General features: G+C 37.6%; 1 protein-coding gene across 1 annotated transcript in view; it reads right to left on the reverse strand.

Moving 5' to 3' along the window:
* Positions 1-5,715: 5,715 nt before the first annotated feature.
* The window catches only part of WDHD1 (WD repeat and HMG-box DNA binding protein 1), a 61,695-nt gene continuing 50,161 nt past the window's right edge, over positions 5,716-17,249 (reverse strand). Inside the window, exons 18-25 of the mRNA XM_007445979.1 lie at positions 16,068-16,288; positions 15,865-15,983; positions 15,618-15,674; positions 13,065-13,108; positions 12,473-12,643; positions 11,714-11,844; positions 9,399-9,537; positions 5,716-6,509 (exon numbers count right to left, since the gene is read on the reverse strand). Coding sequence (XP_007446041.1) covers positions 6,309-6,509; positions 9,399-9,537; positions 11,714-11,844; positions 12,473-12,643; positions 13,065-13,108; positions 15,618-15,674; positions 15,865-15,983; positions 16,068-16,288 — 1,083 coding nt within the window. The 3' untranslated portion in view covers positions 5,716-6,308. The remainder of the gene's footprint in view (positions 6,510-9,398; positions 9,538-11,713; positions 11,845-12,472; positions 12,644-13,064; positions 13,109-15,617; positions 15,675-15,864; positions 15,984-16,067; positions 16,289-17,249) is intronic.

The following is a 17,249-nucleotide window of genomic DNA, read 5'->3' on the forward strand; positions in this document are numbered from 1 at the left end:
ATAATTTGTAGAAGGTTGTAACTTTTACTTGACTGTGATAGAACTTGACTCTTCACCCAGAATTTTAAATATAGACTAAATTTTTTAAATTGGTTATAGACTATTCTGATTTTCTATTTCTCTGAGTCAGTTTTTTTTCTTCCAGTTTTATTGAGACATAACTGATGTACAGTACTGTATACGTTTAAGGTGTAAACATAATGATTTGGGACTTCCCTGGTGGTGCAGTGGTTAAGAATCCGCCTGTCAATGCAGGGGACATGGGTTCAAGCCCTGGTCCAGGAAGATCCCACATGCCGCGGACCAACTAAGCCCGGGCGCCACAACTACCGAGCCTGCACTCTAGAGCCCGCGAGCCACAACTCTGAGCCAGTGTGCCACAACTACTGCAGCCCGTGCACCTAGAGCCTGTGCTCCGCAACAAGAGAAGCAATCACAACGAGAAGCCTGCGCACTGCAATGAAGAGTAGCCCCCACTCACTGCAACTAGAGAAAGCTTGCGTGCAGCAACTAAGACCCAACCAGCCAAAAATAAAAATATAAATTAAAACAAACAAAAAACCCCATAATGATTTGACTTACAACACAAAGTAATTATCACAATAAGTTCAGTGGATATCCATCATCTCATATAGATAAAAAATTAAAGAAATTAAATATTTTTCTTGTGATGAGAACTCAGGATTTACTCTCTTAACTTCCATATATTGATATAACATATAGCAGTGGTAATTATATATATCATGTTGTACTTTACATCCCTAGTACTTATTTGTATCTTACAGCTAGAAGTTTGTACCTTTTGACGGTCTTCATCCAATTCCCCTCCCTTCCACCCCTGCCTCTGGTAACCACAAACTGATCTCTTTGTCTATAAGTTTGTTTTGAAGTATAATTGACCTACAATACTTTGTTGGTTCCCATTAACAGTGTAGTGATTTGATATTTTTATACATTTCAAAATGATCACATAAATCTAGTCATGATCTATCATTAAAGATATTACATAATTATTGACAATATTCTTCACACTGTACATTTCATACCCATGACTCATTTATTTTGCAACTGGAAGTTTGTACCTTGATTCAGTTTCCTTTATAACAACTTTATAGAGACATAATTCACATACCATGTGTTCACCCGCTTAAAGTGTACAATTCAGTGGTTTTTAGTATATTTAGAGTTGTGCAATCACTGCCACTATCCAATTCCGGAATATTTTTGTCACTCCAAAAAGAAACCCTGTACCGATCAGCAGCCAGCCACCCACCCTTTCCTCTTAACCTCCAGCCCAAGGCAACTACGAATCTACTTTCTGTCTCTATAGATTTGCCTAGTCTGGACATTTCACAGAAATGAAGTCGTATAAAATATATTTTTTGTGACTGGCTTCTTTCACTTAGCATGTTTTCATGGTTTGTACATGTTGTAACATGTATCAGTACTTCATTTCTTTTTACTGACAAATAATATTCCATTGTATGGACACACCACCTTTTGTTTATCCATTCATCACTTGATGGACATTTGGGTTGTTTTAACTTTTTGGCTATTATAGATTAATGGTGCTCTGAACAATCATGTACAAGCTTTTGTGTGGGCATGTTTTTATTACTCTTGGGTTTATACCTAGTTGTGGAAATGCTGGGTCATTTGATAACTCTGTGTTTAACCTTTTGAAGAACTGCCAAACCACCATTTTACATCCTACCAGTAAAATCTGAGGGTTCCAATTTCTCCACATCCTCACCAACACTTGTTATTGTCCATCTTTTTCATTATAGCCATCCTAGTGGACGTGAAATTGTATCTCTTTGTGATCTGATTTGCATTTTCCTGACGCCTAAGGATATTGAATATCTTTTCATTTGCTGATTGGCCATTTGTATATTGTCTTTTGGAGAAATGTTGATATATTTTAAGACTTGTTGATACATTTTAGTTACAAGTTCCTTATCAGATATATGATTTCCAAAACACTTTTCCCTTTCTGTGGCTTGTTTTTTGCACTTTCTTGATGGTGTTCTTTGAAGCACAAACATTTTTAATTTTGATGATGTTGACTTCAACTATTTTGCTTGTGCTTCTGGTGCTATACCTAAGAAACCATTACTTAGTCCAAGGTCACAAAGATTTACACCTATGTTTTCTTCTAAGACTTGTAGTTTTAGTTTATATTTATGCCTTGATACATCTGGGATTAATTTTTTTATATGGTGTGAGAGAGGGGTCCAACTTCATTCTTTTGCATGTTTCCAGTTGTCCCAGCACCATTTGTGGAAAAGACTATCCTTTCCCCATTTACTTGCCCTGGCACCTTGTCAAAAATCAACTGACTCTAAGTGTGAGAGTTTATTCCTGGACTCTCCATTCCATTGATCTGTAGGTCTATTCTCATGCCAGTACCACACTGTCTTGATTAACATAGCTTTGTAGTTTTTAAATTGGGAAGTATGAATCCTCTAACTTGTTCTTTTTCAATATTATTTTGGCTATTCCAAGTCCCCTGATTTTCTATATGAACATCTGGATTAGCTTGTCATTTTCTACAAAGAAGCCAGCTGGGGTTTTGATAGGATAGCACTGAATCTGTAGATCAGTTTGGGGTGTATTGGCATCTTAACACTAGTAAGTCTTCTGCTCCCTAAACACAGGATCTTTCCATTTATTTGAGTCTTCTTGTATGTCTTTCAACAATGTTTTGTAGTTCAAAGAATAAGTTTTGCACTTGTTAAATTTATTCCTAAGTATTTTAGTCTTTTTTGTAGAAACTTGTTCATTTCATCGGAATTTTCCAACCTACTGTCAGAAAGCTGTTTAAAAGTCTTGAATTAGTCAGTGTTCAACTGGAGAAACAGAACCGGTAGGAATATATATATACTGACTTATTGCAAGAAATTGACTCACATGATTATGGAGGCTGGAAGGCAGGTCTGAAATCCCAAACCATAGGGGAGACCTTCAGGAAAAGCAGGCTGAAAAATCTCAAGGAATGAGTGGAAGCTGCGATCTACAGGTGTGGTATCTTCTCCCTCAGGGAAGTATCAGTTCCGCTCTTAAGGCCTTTCAACTGATTGAGCTGGGACCACGCAGACTACCTAGGATAATCTCCTACTTAAAGTCAACTGATTATGAACTTTAAAACAATGTATAAAATACCTTCACAGCAACACATAGGTTAGTGTTTGACTGAATAACATCTGTAGCCTAGCCAGTTGACACATAAAACTGACCATCATAAGCCTCTTACCTTTAAAAAATCTGTACTGTTTTTGTAGTTAATAATTTCCTTTTCGTTCCTAGTATTACTTATTCATGCTTTTCTCTTTGTATCATGATTAATCTTGTCAGATATTTTTCTAATTTATCAGTCTTTCAAAGAACCAACTTTTGGCTTTCTGATTCCATTATGTTTACTTTCTACTCCATACGTTTTTGCCCTTTATGACACAGCTGCAGAGTAGGTAGAAATTGGTGTCAATTATAGGAACACTACAAGCAAAAGGACACACTTTAAACTGCAGGCTTGAGTTGTTTTTTCCTTTACGCCTCTACTCAGCATGAATTTGGACTGCACACCTATGTAAAAAAACAAACAAAAACTATATATACAGAAAAAAGCCTAATGACATATACTAAAATGTTAACAGTGGTTATCTCTGGATATTAGGATTAGGGATGATGTTTTTTCTAACTCTTTCCTGTATTAAAAAGTACATACTTCTAATAATTAAATACAATTCAATATTCTTTTTTAAAAAAATATTTTGTTTTGTTTATTTATTTTTGGCTGCACTGGGTCTTCATCGTTCGGTCTTTGTTGCTGCACGCAGGCTTTCTCTAGCTGTGACGAGTGGGGGCTACTCTTCGATGCAGTGTGCAGGCTTATTGCAGTGGCTTCTCTTGCTGCGGAGCACTGGCTCTAGGCGCACAGGCTTCAGTAGCTGTAGCATACAGGTTCAGTAGTTGTGGCTCACGGGCTCTAGAGTGCAGGCTCAGTACTTGTGGTGCAAGGGCTTAGTTGCTCCATGGCATGTGGGATCCTCCCGGACCAGGGCTCGAACATGGGCCCCCTTCATTGGCAGGCGGATTCTTAACCACTGAACCACCAGGGAAGTCCCAATTCAACATTCTTGATTGATCCTAGATTTTGAGGGGAAAAAGGCTAAAAAGGGTACTTTGGGGGGAATTTTTTTTTTAATATTTATTTATTTGGCTGCGCCAGGTTTTAGTTGCAGCATGTGAACTCTTAGTTGCAGCATGTGGGATCCAGTTCCCCAACCAGGGATTGAACTCAGGCCCCCTGCATTGGGAGTGTGCACTCTTGCCCACTGGACCACCAGGGAAGTCCCAAAGATTTTTTTTCTTAAAAAAAGTTTAATATTATATAGAAAAGGAATAAGTATGATATTTCTTGGTTTCAAAGTTCTGATTTGTAAGTTAAACCAGGTCAATACAAAAACCTTCCTTCAACCAAACAAAAGTAGGAGATTAAAAAAACCTTTTGCAGGGACTTCCCTGGTGGTCCAGTGGTTAAGACTCCACACTTCCACTCCAGGGGGTATGGGTTCGATCCCTGGTCGGGGAACTAAGATCCTGCATGCCGCACGGCATGGCCAAAGGAACAAAAGAAAGAAAAAACCTTTTGAAAATCCTTGGTGTTATCAGGTTCCTATGGATCTGAAATATAACACTCAAGGATTATATCCTTAAGTATTATACACTGTGGTAATAAGCAAGTTGAGGAAGTAAAAACAAAATACATGTCTATAAACATGCTTTCCAAAGTAATATAAATAAACTTTTACTTCAGGATCTTGAAATCAAAATTAATTCATACATAATTAATTCAGAATCAAACCTAATGACAAAGCAAGATGAACCAGCCAACAGCATAGTAATAGCTGATATGTATATAAAACATTACTATGTGCCAGGTAAGTGCTTTTACCCCATTTAATGCTCATAACAACCCTCTAAAGTAGTTACTATTAATATACCCATTTTACAGATGAGTGGACAAAGGCTAGAACTTACCCAAGGTTATTTAGCTGGCAGTATTGCAGTGGTCCTTTGAGCCCAGGTAGTCTGGCTTTGAAATCTGTGCTCCTAACCTCTATGCTACAATGTTTCTCAATACCAACTACTAACTAAAAAATCAGAAATGTATTCCTTCGCAACCTTAATCATCATGAGACAAGGAATATCCTTTGGCTCCTATACATCTAAATTTTCAACATATTTTGTTCCTTCCAACCTATAAAACTACCCTAGATTTTGAGCCACCTGATTTTATTTTACTACTATCCCCCTACCCCAACCCCACCCCTTGTACTTTGCCCTCATTAAGTGGCTGCATTTGTATTAAGTTCTGCTTAGAATACTAACCAAAAAATGTATGAACTACTTAATTAAATCTTGTTTGTTCAAAATAAAAGAGGAGTTAAACACTTCCCATTACTCTTCAACCACTCTCTTATCAAGGCTTCAAAGACTTGCTCAGAAAAGCACTGCTGATGCTGATAACCAGGTGGCTTACGAGGAGCACATTATGCGCTGGGCTGCAATGCTATCAAAACAGTATCTTCAATTCTCTTCTGTGTGTATACTGTGTAATAGGATGGGGAGTGGTAGAAATTACGGTAATAAATATAAAATATATTTTCTAGAAACACTTCCATTTCATGGAAATACAATGTGAAGACCATATCAAGCTAAATATGGAAATGGGAAAGTTTTATTTTAAAAAATAAAAAGGCTACACAAATAATTAAAGGTAATATATGAAGAAACTGCCAAAACAAACAAAAGGTCTCATCTACAAAATTATTTACATGTTTAGGGCCCAGTCCCCTGGGGCCAGTATAGACATAGAGAGCAGAGTCTCTGGGAAGGACTTCTGTAGTACTTCCCAGTACACGACATGAACCAAACAAGGAAAACCCTGCAAGGTACTTCAATGTTCAGAGGTTTTAAGACCTTGGCTTTGATGATTTTTAAGGTAAGAAACAAAACCAGATCAGCTTCCAATGGGACATGACAGTGGCCTCCAGTCAGTGACCATGACCACAATGCTTCTGAATGGCCCTCCATTTGGGGGCAGAGCAATCTGAAAAGATGATAGTTTTTACAGATGCCCTGCTACCTACACCAATATAATTACTACAGTATCTTATAAAGACAAACAGCAGTCTTTAAACTCTTTAAAAAATATATAAAGAGTTTCCTAAAGATTTTTTTTAAAGGTCTAGATTCATCAAAGATGAGTAAAAAATCCATTACTTTCCTAAGTACACTTCCTTACTCTATTCCTGATTAAATGCAAAAGCTGACAGTTTCTGATTCGTAGAAAGATCTAAAGCCTTTTGCTTTTTAGGCAAATTCAGATTCTCCTTCGTTTTTTCTTTCTGGTTTTCAGTTTCGTGACTATCATCGAACACACGTTTTCGTTTCTTTTCTTCAGCTCCATCACTTGCAGTTCCTCCTTTGGCCTTGGCAGCCCATGCCTTTATAAAAATATTGCAGGAGAAAAGTTTTTAGGCACTAACAAAGAAATAGGAAGGACATGATTTCGTTACTTTTGCAGGCAACATTCCTTTATGTAAAGCAGCATAATTAGCACTTGAATTGTTAAACTAATCATTAAGCGTTCTTTTTTTTTTTAAACAAAGCTTTTATTACTTAATTGCAGGGCACGTTAAAAAATTTACATTCTACCTCTATAATATTTCAATCTAAACTCTGCTTGTATTTAACCATATTAAGTGAAAAACACTATAACTGCAGGTACTTTTTTAAAAAGAAAACCTTTTAAGATTATTATAGATTTCCATGCAGTTGTAGGAAATAATACAGAAAGCCACCGTGTTCCCTTTACTCAGTTTCCCTCAATGGTTGCATCTTGCAAAACTGTAGTGCGCTATTACAACTAGGATATTGACATTGATAAAATCCCCTTTTTTATTTCTACTTGTTTGTGTGTGTGTGTATAATTCTATTGTAGGCTGTGTATTTACCACCACATTCAGGATATAGAACAGTAGTTCCATAAGCATGAGGATCCCACATGTTGCCCCACCCCACTCCTCTCCCAGGCAATCAGTTCTCTGTTCTTCATCCCCATCACTTTGTCATATCAGGAACGTTATATACAGTATACACTCTTTTGGGATTGGTTTCTACTCACTAAGCAAGAACCTAACAAGCTTCACTCATTTCATTTACCTCTTAAACCTCTTAATCTACAACAATTCCTCCTCCTCCTATTTTATTTTCCTTCCTAGTCGTTGTTGTTGAAAAGGGACCATTTGACCTGTAGTATTTTTCACATTAACAGACTGGATTTAAGAAATGTTTAAGGTTTACACTAAAAATACTGATTACATTTTTAAGTATTCAAAAACACAATCACAACTTTTGCCAAGTCTCTTTCTTCCTCTTTTCCTAATAAGGTCTTATTCAGACATTCAGATGTCATTTTATCTAATTCTTTACAATTTTTATCCTTTTATAAATACTTATAAAAAATGAGAAATACAAAGATGCTAATGAGATTCTAAAGGAGGCTAGAGGTGGTAAGACCAGTTTCTAGCTTCCTCATTTTGCAATACTTTTATTCGTAAAAACAAGCTTATCAAGGTAAGTAACTATGTCACAAGGTGCCCATGCTGCACGCAGTCATTCCTAAGGAAGGGAAGTCTGAGATTTATTGATACAACACACACAATCCTTCCCCTTGCAAATGAGAGCTGCTCTTTGCTTTCTTTCACATGGCAGAAACTGACATGAGGAGCAATAGGTACAAGCCACCTGTCCTAATTTCCAAATGAAAGGCTAGAACAGAACATCAGATTTTTCCCCCCAAAGCAGTATTCTCATTTAGTATTCAATGTGTAAGTAAATAGCATTTTAAGAAATTCTGCTTACAAGGACTTTAGAGTAGTAGTCCAAAAATGTGAATTAATTTCATTTTTACTTATTAATCTTTTTTGCTTTTGATAAGTAATGCACTTTTTCTTGGGGTATTCCCTAACTTACAATATGCAGAAACTTATACAGATGTAAGCAGTACATACGCCAAAAAATTAACCATCAGCACTAAATAATAATTATTACATATCCATAGGTTCAAAGCTGACAAAAATTTTGCTTGTTGTATTTCCTCTCCACCAAGAGTTTATCAGAATGTATTCAATTTCTAAAAACAGAAAAAGGCACTTTCTTTAAGAATTTTTAAAACCTGAGAATTCACTAAAGTCCCCATCTCAGTACAATTATCCTTACAAATGGGACCTAATGAAACTTAAAAGCTTTTGTACAGCAAAGGACACTATAAACAAGACAAAAAGACAATCCTCGGAATGGGAGAAAATATTTGCAAATGAATCAACAGACAATCAAAGTATTAATCTCCAAAATATATAAACAGTTCATGCAACTCAATAACAAAAAAACAAACAACCCAATCAAAAAATGGGCAGAAGACCTAAATAGACATTTCTCCAAAGAAGACATACAGATGGCCAAGAAGCACATGAAAAGCTGCTCAACATCACTAATTATTAGAGAAATGCAAATCAAAGCTACAATGATGTATCACCTCACACAGGTTAGAATGGGCATCATCAGAAAATCTATAAACAACAAATGCCAGAGAGGGCGTGGAGAAAAGGGAACCCTCTTGCACTGTTGGTGGGAATGTAAACTGATACAGCCACTATGGAGAACAGTATGGAGGTTCCTTAAAAAACTAAAAATAGAATTACCATATGACCCAGCAATCCCACTACTGGGCATATACCCAGAGAAAACCATAATTCAAATAGACACATGCACCCCAATGTCCACTACAGCACTATTTACAATAGCCAGGTCATGGAAGCAATCTAAATGCCCATCAACTGAGGAATGGATAAAGAAGATGTGGTACCTATATACAATGGAATATTACTCAACCATAAAAACGAATGAAATTGCGTCATTTATAGAGACGTGGATGGACCTAGAGATTGTCATACAGAGTGAAGTAAGTCAGAAAAAGAAGAACAAATATCGTATATTAACACATGTATATGGAACCTGGAAAAATGGTACAGATGAACTAGTGTGCAAGGCAGAAATAGAGACACAGATGTAGAGAACAAATGTATGGACAGCAAGGGGGGAAAGTGAGGGCGGGGGGATGAATTGGGAGATTGGGATTGATATATATACACTAATATGTATAAGATAGATAACTAATAAGAATTTGCTGTATAGCACAGGGAACTCCACTTCGCTGTAGAGTAGAAACTAACACAACATTGTAAAACAACTATACCCCCCCGACCAAAAAAAAAAAAAAAACCCTGGGAATTCACTAAAATCTCAATCTCAGTACAATTATCCTTACTTACCTTCCTTTCTTCAGTCGACAATACTCTAAATCGAACCATTCCTTCTTTTATTATGTCTGCTTCATCTGAAAAGTCAGGGTTGTCAGACAAAATATTACATCTGTTTTCTTCCAGCCACATCTGGAACCCGGTCTTTGGCCTAAAATAGCAGTTATATAAAAAAATTTTATAATTAAGACAGTCTTAAAGTGCTTCATGATTTTTCAGGTTAGTGATTAACCATTAGCATACCTATATATAAAGTAAGAGAGACATAGTTTATTACACTTGTTAATATTCATAATTACATATTACTTAAAACTGCCTAGAGACTGCAGGAATAATGAGCCGAAAAAATCCTTTATAAGATCAATTCAAAGGGATTACTCACATTTGTATTTTCCAAGTGCAGCAAAACTCTGAACTTTCAACTCTTATGAATGTTGACAGGCTCAAGGTCTCCAATCCTACTTAGGCCCTCTAGCCCAATATAACCCTTCCATGTATCTTTTTTTTTTTTTTTTTTTTTTTTTTTTTGTGGTATGCGGGCCTCTCACTGTTGTGGCCTCTCCCGTTGCAGAGCACAGGCTCCGGACGCGCAGGCTCAGCGGCCATTGCTCACGGGCCCAGCTGCTCCGCGGCATGTGGGATCTTCCCGGACCAGGGCACGAACCCGTGTCCCCTGCATTGGCAGGCGGACTCTCAACCACTGCGCCACCAGGGAAGCCCCCTTCCGTGTATCTTTGATAGCCTTTCTCCATTTCCCAAACCAGCTATTTGAAATCATCACGACTTCTCTCAAGCTCCTCACCCCTGCCCTCACAGCTGACCTGGGAGTGTGGGTCCTTTCTTGTACCATTATTATGTAAAGCATGGACACAGCATACTTGTCAGTTTCATTAGATTTCAGTTCCGACACAAACTGTCTTTAGGTCACAAGTGAAGATTTAATGCAAACATTTAATATTTACTGAGCACTTTTTTTCTGTATAGCCTGTTGATAGTATAAAAAATGGAATCTTCTTAAATAAAAATTTCAGTTTAATATCTAAATTAAATTCAGAAGAAAATAGGAAAAATAAAAACCACAGCTATCCCTTCAAATTAAATTGGTTAACATGAGATATTGGTTAAATGAGATACATAACACTAAAAATGAAATGGTGACTTTTTCAATTTAGCTGATGTATTTTATTTTATTTTATTTATTTTTTTGTGCTACGCGGGCCTCTCACTGTTGCGGCCTCTCCCCTTGCGGAGCACAGGCTCCGGACGCGCAGGCTCAGTGGCCATGGCTCACGGGCCCAGCCGCTCCACGGCATGTGGGATCTTCCCGGACCGGGGCACAAACCCGTGTCCCCTACATTGGCAGGCAGACTCTCAACCACTGCGCCACCAGGGAAGCCCTAGCTGATGTATTTTAAATAAATCTAGCATACAAGAGATCAAGAAATTTGGTAACACTGAGTTGGTGGACAAACAGGATATGGACAAATAGGAACTCTCATATTGTTGAGGGTGTGTAAAATAATACAACATCCATGCAGAACAATTTTGCAATATCTATCGAAATTACAATTGTACATTAGCTTGAACCATACAGGAATCCATCTTACAGCTATAGGTATATAATATTCATATAAAGTTATTCACTGTACTACTATTTGTACTAGCAAAAGACCAGCAACTACCTTTTGTCCACCAGTAGAGAACTAAATAAATTATGGTATAGCCATTCAATGGAAGTAAAAAGATTAAAGAAACTCTTCATGCAGTAATAAGAAATCATCTACAAAAGCTATTAAATGAAAAAAAATAAGGCACAAAACAATGAGTATACTACCATTTCTGTAAAACTAAAAAGAAACAGATAAATCTAAGTGTACGTGCATAGGATAATTCCAGAAGGCTATATAAGAAACTTGTGCAGTGACTATTTGTGGAGGGGAAACTGGGTGGGTAGGGAAAAGATTTACTCTTCATCACACATCTTTTTCTATCTTTTGACTGTGTTTCTCCCATGTAACTATACTAACGATTTAAAAACAAACAAATGAAAAAATGAACTAATTATAAAATATAGTGTCCCAGCAAAACGTATCCACAATTTAAAACATGTATGTAGTTTATCAAAGCGTACTTTAATAAGTTATATAGACATTAATCAATATTTGTGGCTTCCCTAAAGTTACAAGTGTTCAGAATGCCTACTACCTGTGCCAATGTATTCTTTACATGAATGAATAATAGGGTCACATAATTTTGTATTGCTACTTCTGTATGCCTTTTATTGGAATACTACATCTTGAGAACACTAAATTTCTCTATGTACTGACCTTTGATTTTCAGTCTTTTGAGGACACATAGCTGGGGTTTCAGATGATGGATTTTTAGGATTTTCTTCTTTTACTTCCTCAGTCCTATCAGCCTGGGAAGTTCTTTTCCGGAAAAAGGATGCTGCAGATGCCTGTAAAAACAAACCTAATGAATACCGCAACAAAATCTAGTATGATTTTATATGTTACAAGCAAATTTTGAAAAACGTGGAGAAATATTTATAATTATTTAGAATTCTTACACCAACATGTGAAGTCCCGAGAGGTTCTCTGTTGAAAATAAACATGTATAAACACACACACAAAACCCCAAAAAACTGTACCTCAAATTTCATGTATTCTAGATGAATAAAATTATATGAAATGGAAAATACAAATGATAGGTCTATTTTACTGATGACAAATCTGTGATAAAATACCAAAACTGGGACAAAATCTGGGAGGCAAAATCAGAATACAGAACAAGGAAAGATTAGGGCTAGGTACTAAACCAGCTGTCATTAAATAGGGACATGCATCAGAACCATTTGGAAAAATGAAAAAAGATACAGATAGATGCATGAGTCCCTGTCCTGGGTCTACATATTTTTAAAAAGTGATTCTGATGCAAAACCAGAATTGAGAACCATTGCCCTCACTAGACAATCACTTATAAACAACTGGAGCCTCCTGTCTCATACCTGAAAGAGTGAACAAAACTAAAGTAAGACAAACAGACTATGAGTTGTGTACTGCAGATGGGGGCAGGTGAAATCATACCTGCTTAGACTTTGGCTTTGGAACCAGAGGCTTTATAACTGGAGACTTTTCATAATTTGTAGCTCGATTAAGTGCAGTAGATTTCTTGGATGATTTGTTCATATTGTCTAAAATATTAGCTGAACGTACTGAATTCACTGAAATGGATGGCTCTTTGGAATTGCCTGATACCTACAAAGCAAACTAATATTAGCATTTAATGTTTAAAGAAGAAAAAAAAATGCCAAGAGATTTATTTTTCCTTTAAATTTCTGTTAAGTTTGTATTGTAGTCTCACCTTCAGAACTGAATACATTTGGTATAATCCAAATTAAGACTGATGCGCATATTCCCAAATACCACATCCCCAAGTTCTGAAAACCTTCAAAACTGTAGGTTCTCAGAAGATAAGTAGAAAATGTCCAAGCAGGAACTAGTGCTGCTTTCATCTTTGTTTATTTTAAAATATTTACTTATTTAAATATTTTAAAATTTAATCTGTTGCAGTCTTTAATGCCTCTTAAGTCTGGGGAGGGTCATCTGGTAGTTTGGAAATATTTCTCTGTATGGAAATGTATTTAAATAATAGAAAACATCACTGGAAAGAGTTTACCTTGAAGGGGTTTATTCGTCCTTGGTTGCTAGAGGTAACTGCACCTTTCATAAGAAAGAAATCCTCACTTAATAGTGGTAAAACTCAGAAGACTTATGACTTCTATAAGAATTATGGAATATTTTAATCTGTATTATATGAAAATAATGTACTTTGCAACTTTAAAACTATTAATAATTATATATGACCTCCTTCCTATTTCTAAGACAAAACAAAAGCTATTAGATGATGGGAACTATCCCAATTTGCCACTATGAAATAGACAGATACAATATGTAGAGATCTCTTCTTTTCTCCTGTTACCAGGGAAGAATGGTGCCTTACTTTACCTAGTTAATAATTCCTCTACAAATGCTCTAGATCCCACCCACTCCTGCTTTTCAAGAAACTTGTGCTATCAATGGCTACATGTGTCATCTTTGACTTTTCCTTCTTTATTGGCTCAAGTTTCCCAACTTAAAGAAACAAACAAAAACCAAACACGCTCTCTGCCACATCCCCTTCTCGCCCCGCTCATAATTTTCTCTCACCTCCCCTAAGCAGCCAAATTTCTCAAGAGCTGTCCACACAGCTATTCCCATTTCCTCACTATTCACATGTTCCTCCATCCAATACACGGCTTCCAGCCCTACCACTCTGCAGAATCTGCTCTTGCTAAGAACTCAGTCAATCCTATGCAGCCAAAACTGGTGGATCCTTTCCAGCCATCACCTTGTTTGACCTCTCAACAGCATTCCACATAGCGGAGTGTTCCTTTCTTCTTGATACTATCTCCCCTTTGACTTCTGAGATACTGCATTCCCTGGCTTACCTCCTTCCTCACTTTCTTTTGATGGTTCGTCGTCCTCCTCTCTAGGCCTAACCTCATTTTTCTCCTCACTTTGATCCTCCCCCAGTGCTCACTCACCCATACCCATGGTTTAAACTGCTATACTTATGTCAACAATTTTCACTTTATATCTCCATCCCAGAGAGAATACTTGCCTGAGCTCCTGACCCAAACAGCCAATAGTAATTCATCGTCCTCCTATCTAAACCTACGTTTCCCTAGTGTTTCCTGACTCAGTAAATGGCACCATCATTCACTCAAGTACTCAAGCCAGAAACTGAGTTATTCTTCACACCCTGAACTTCCATACTCTCTATATCATCTTCAGAAACACCTCTTCAATTCCTCCCATGCTTTCTACCAGCAATCACCACCACCCCAGTCTATTCAATCTCACTTGGGACTACCTCAGAAGTCTCCTTATATGCAGTCCTCCTCTTCACAGTGTGCCATACTCTGCCCCTGATTAAAACCTACAACAGCCTCCCAGCAACCTCAGAATAAAGATCCAAATCCTACCACGGCCTACATGGATCCGCAAGGTTTGGTTCCTGCTCACTGCTCCAAAACCATTCAGCACCACTTTCTCTTTGCTCTCTGTGCTCTTCAAGCCTCTCTTATAGTCTTCACACATGCTGTTCCTTAAGCCCACATGCTTTTCTTCTGCTTCTGCTCCCACCCACCTTTGCCTGGCTGACTCATTCATCCTTTAGATCTCTGCTTTAAACACTCCAAGTGGTGGCTTCCCTGGTGGCACAGTGGTTAAGAATCCGCCTGCCAAGGCAGGGGACATGGGTTCGAGCCCTGGTCTGGGAAGATCCTGCATGCTGCAGAGCAACTAAGCCCGGGGGGCACAACTACTGAGCCTGCGCTCTACAGCCTGCAAGCCACAACTACTAAGCCCGCGTGCCACATCTACTGAAGCCCACGGGCCTAGAGCCCATGCTCCGCAACAAGAGAAGCCACCGCAATAAGAAGCCCGAGGACCACAACGAAGAGCAGCCCCGCTCGCCGCAACTAGAGAAAGCCCGCGTGTAGCGATGAAGACCCAATGCAGCCAAAAATAAATTTAAAAAATAAAATAGGGAGTCCCTGGTGGCGCAGTGGTTGAGAGTCCACCTGCCAATGCAGGGAACACGGGTTTGTGCCCCGGACCGGGAAGATCCCACATGCCGCGGAACAGCTATGCCCATGAGCCATGGCCGCTGAGCCTGTGCGTCCAGAGCCTGTGCTCCGCAACGGGAGAGGCCACGACAGTGAGAGGCCCACTTACCACAAAAATAAATAAATAAATAAAATAAAATAAAATAAATAAACATTCCATGAGGCCTTCCTTGGGGTCCCAAACCATCCCCCACCACTGACTAGATTACAGCCACCTGTTATATGCTCTTTTAATAATCTGTATACATGTAAAAGTATATTAAAATCAAACATATATATATGTATACTTTTAAAAGCCAGCTGGTACTGTAAGGTTTATGCAGGGATCAAACATGCATGTCTACTTGACCACTGTAGCCCCCCACCCCAGGCAAATACTAGACACAAAATAGGCATTTAATAAGTATTTGTTAAATGACCACTGTTTCACAAACATTTCTGATTAAAAACAACAACAACAAAACAGGTCCTGAAGAGTGAGGTGTATTTGAGTAGATGTATCACTGTAGAGACTACTTCAAAATTTTCTCGATATTTTTACAAAATCCAAATTTTCTTACCTGACTTAATAGCTGGCATATCAGAGGAATTCACACTTTTGAAAAATGGGTTTTCTCCTACAGAATCATTAAGATAAAACAATACAATGAAAATGGGAAGATAAAGTCATCTTCTGTAATCAACAATCAGACAGGAAAGATGTCTTGAACAAGTATGGGTATTCAATTTCCCTCAGCCAAGTAAAAGGGGAGAAGTCACACACATGACACATCTCATCTTTAAACTGCCTTAAAAACGTTACCTTACCATGTTGATGTATTTCTGGTTTTTCTTCTGTATCATCAGCTTCTCCGGTATCCTCTGAATCTTCTTCAACTTGATTTCTGAGCCTTGGCTGACTCCACTCTGTAGGAGTATTACTGTAACTAAAAGGCAATGATATTATTCAATAAAGGGCTATAAAAAGACCAAGTCAACATTCAGGATGGTAAAACTCAAACATTTCTTACCCAACGTTCAACTTTTTTCTGAAATCCTCTTCTTCTTCCTCTTCTTTAGCTTGGGCGGCTGCCGATTCCGCTGCTTTCTCTACAGCCAGTTCACTAAGTCTCTGGGCCAATATTAATCTCCGAGAACGAGAAGCATACTTAATGGCTAAATTCACAGCATTTTGAGTCATTAGATCAGCAAGTTCCACACAACGAAATTCCCGCTCCAGTTTACAAGAAAGCTAAAGGAAAAAAAGGGCGGAAAACGTCAAATTATGTTGAGTAAAACTTTTTAAAAATAAAAGAATGATACTACTAGTAGAACTGAGAAAAGTTTTCTAGATATTGTATCCCTGATTCTAAGAGGCACATTTTTACACATTTTAACATCTCTCTCTGAAGTTGAGAAGCATCTTACAATTGATGGTGAGTCAGTTTAATTGGCGGCATTTCTTTCTGTCTTAGTGACTTAAATAAGTAAAATACTGGTGCATTTTACAATCAACAATGAAATATGACATATCATTTCAAGTTATTGATTGCAAGGAGTAAGAGATTTATTTAAAAATTCAAAAATGGTTCTCCTAAATTTGTTTTCCTGCCCATCCCACCACCTGCACTCACAAAACAGGGTAGCAAATTGAAAGAAAGAATAAATTGTAAATGATTTATAACTTTGCCTAGAATTGGCACACAAATGCTACCTAAGTGAATGTGGCTGGGCAAACAGATTTACCCATTAGCTTTTTAAGTATGATTGTCTATGATCTCTAACTACCAGGAACAGTTATACAACTTCCAAATTAGCAAACAACCTCCTTTTTCTTGTTCTATTTTTTATACTTACAATATAAAATGAAAAACATTCATTTATCATGACTTCTTCTTTTGGTATGAATTTTGACGACTCAAAGTGAGGCAACTGAAGTACAATGTGAGGAAAACTAATATTTCGAAGACTACTAAAGGTCTCATAATTCACAGTATTACTTTGTTACTTAGACATGTCAAGTCTGATTCATCAGCACAGACGCTTTAGATATTTACCTGCATGTCCTTCACAAGTTTTCCAGAATAACTTATCTGTAAGCAGCACTTCTCCATCAGGGTGGTACTCTGCCTCAGAGGGCATTTGGAAATGAAAGTAGTATGGTTTTCCCAGTAATTAGGTGGAACTATGGGCATCTGCCTGGGGGCAGGAAT

Source organism: Lipotes vexillifer, unplaced genomic scaffold, assembly GCF_000442215.2.
Source record: "Lipotes vexillifer unplaced genomic scaffold, Lipotes_vexillifer_v1.1 scaffold43, whole genome shotgun sequence".
In the NCBI taxonomy this organism is placed as follows: domain Eukaryota; kingdom Metazoa; phylum Chordata; class Mammalia; order Artiodactyla; family Lipotidae; genus Lipotes; species Lipotes vexillifer.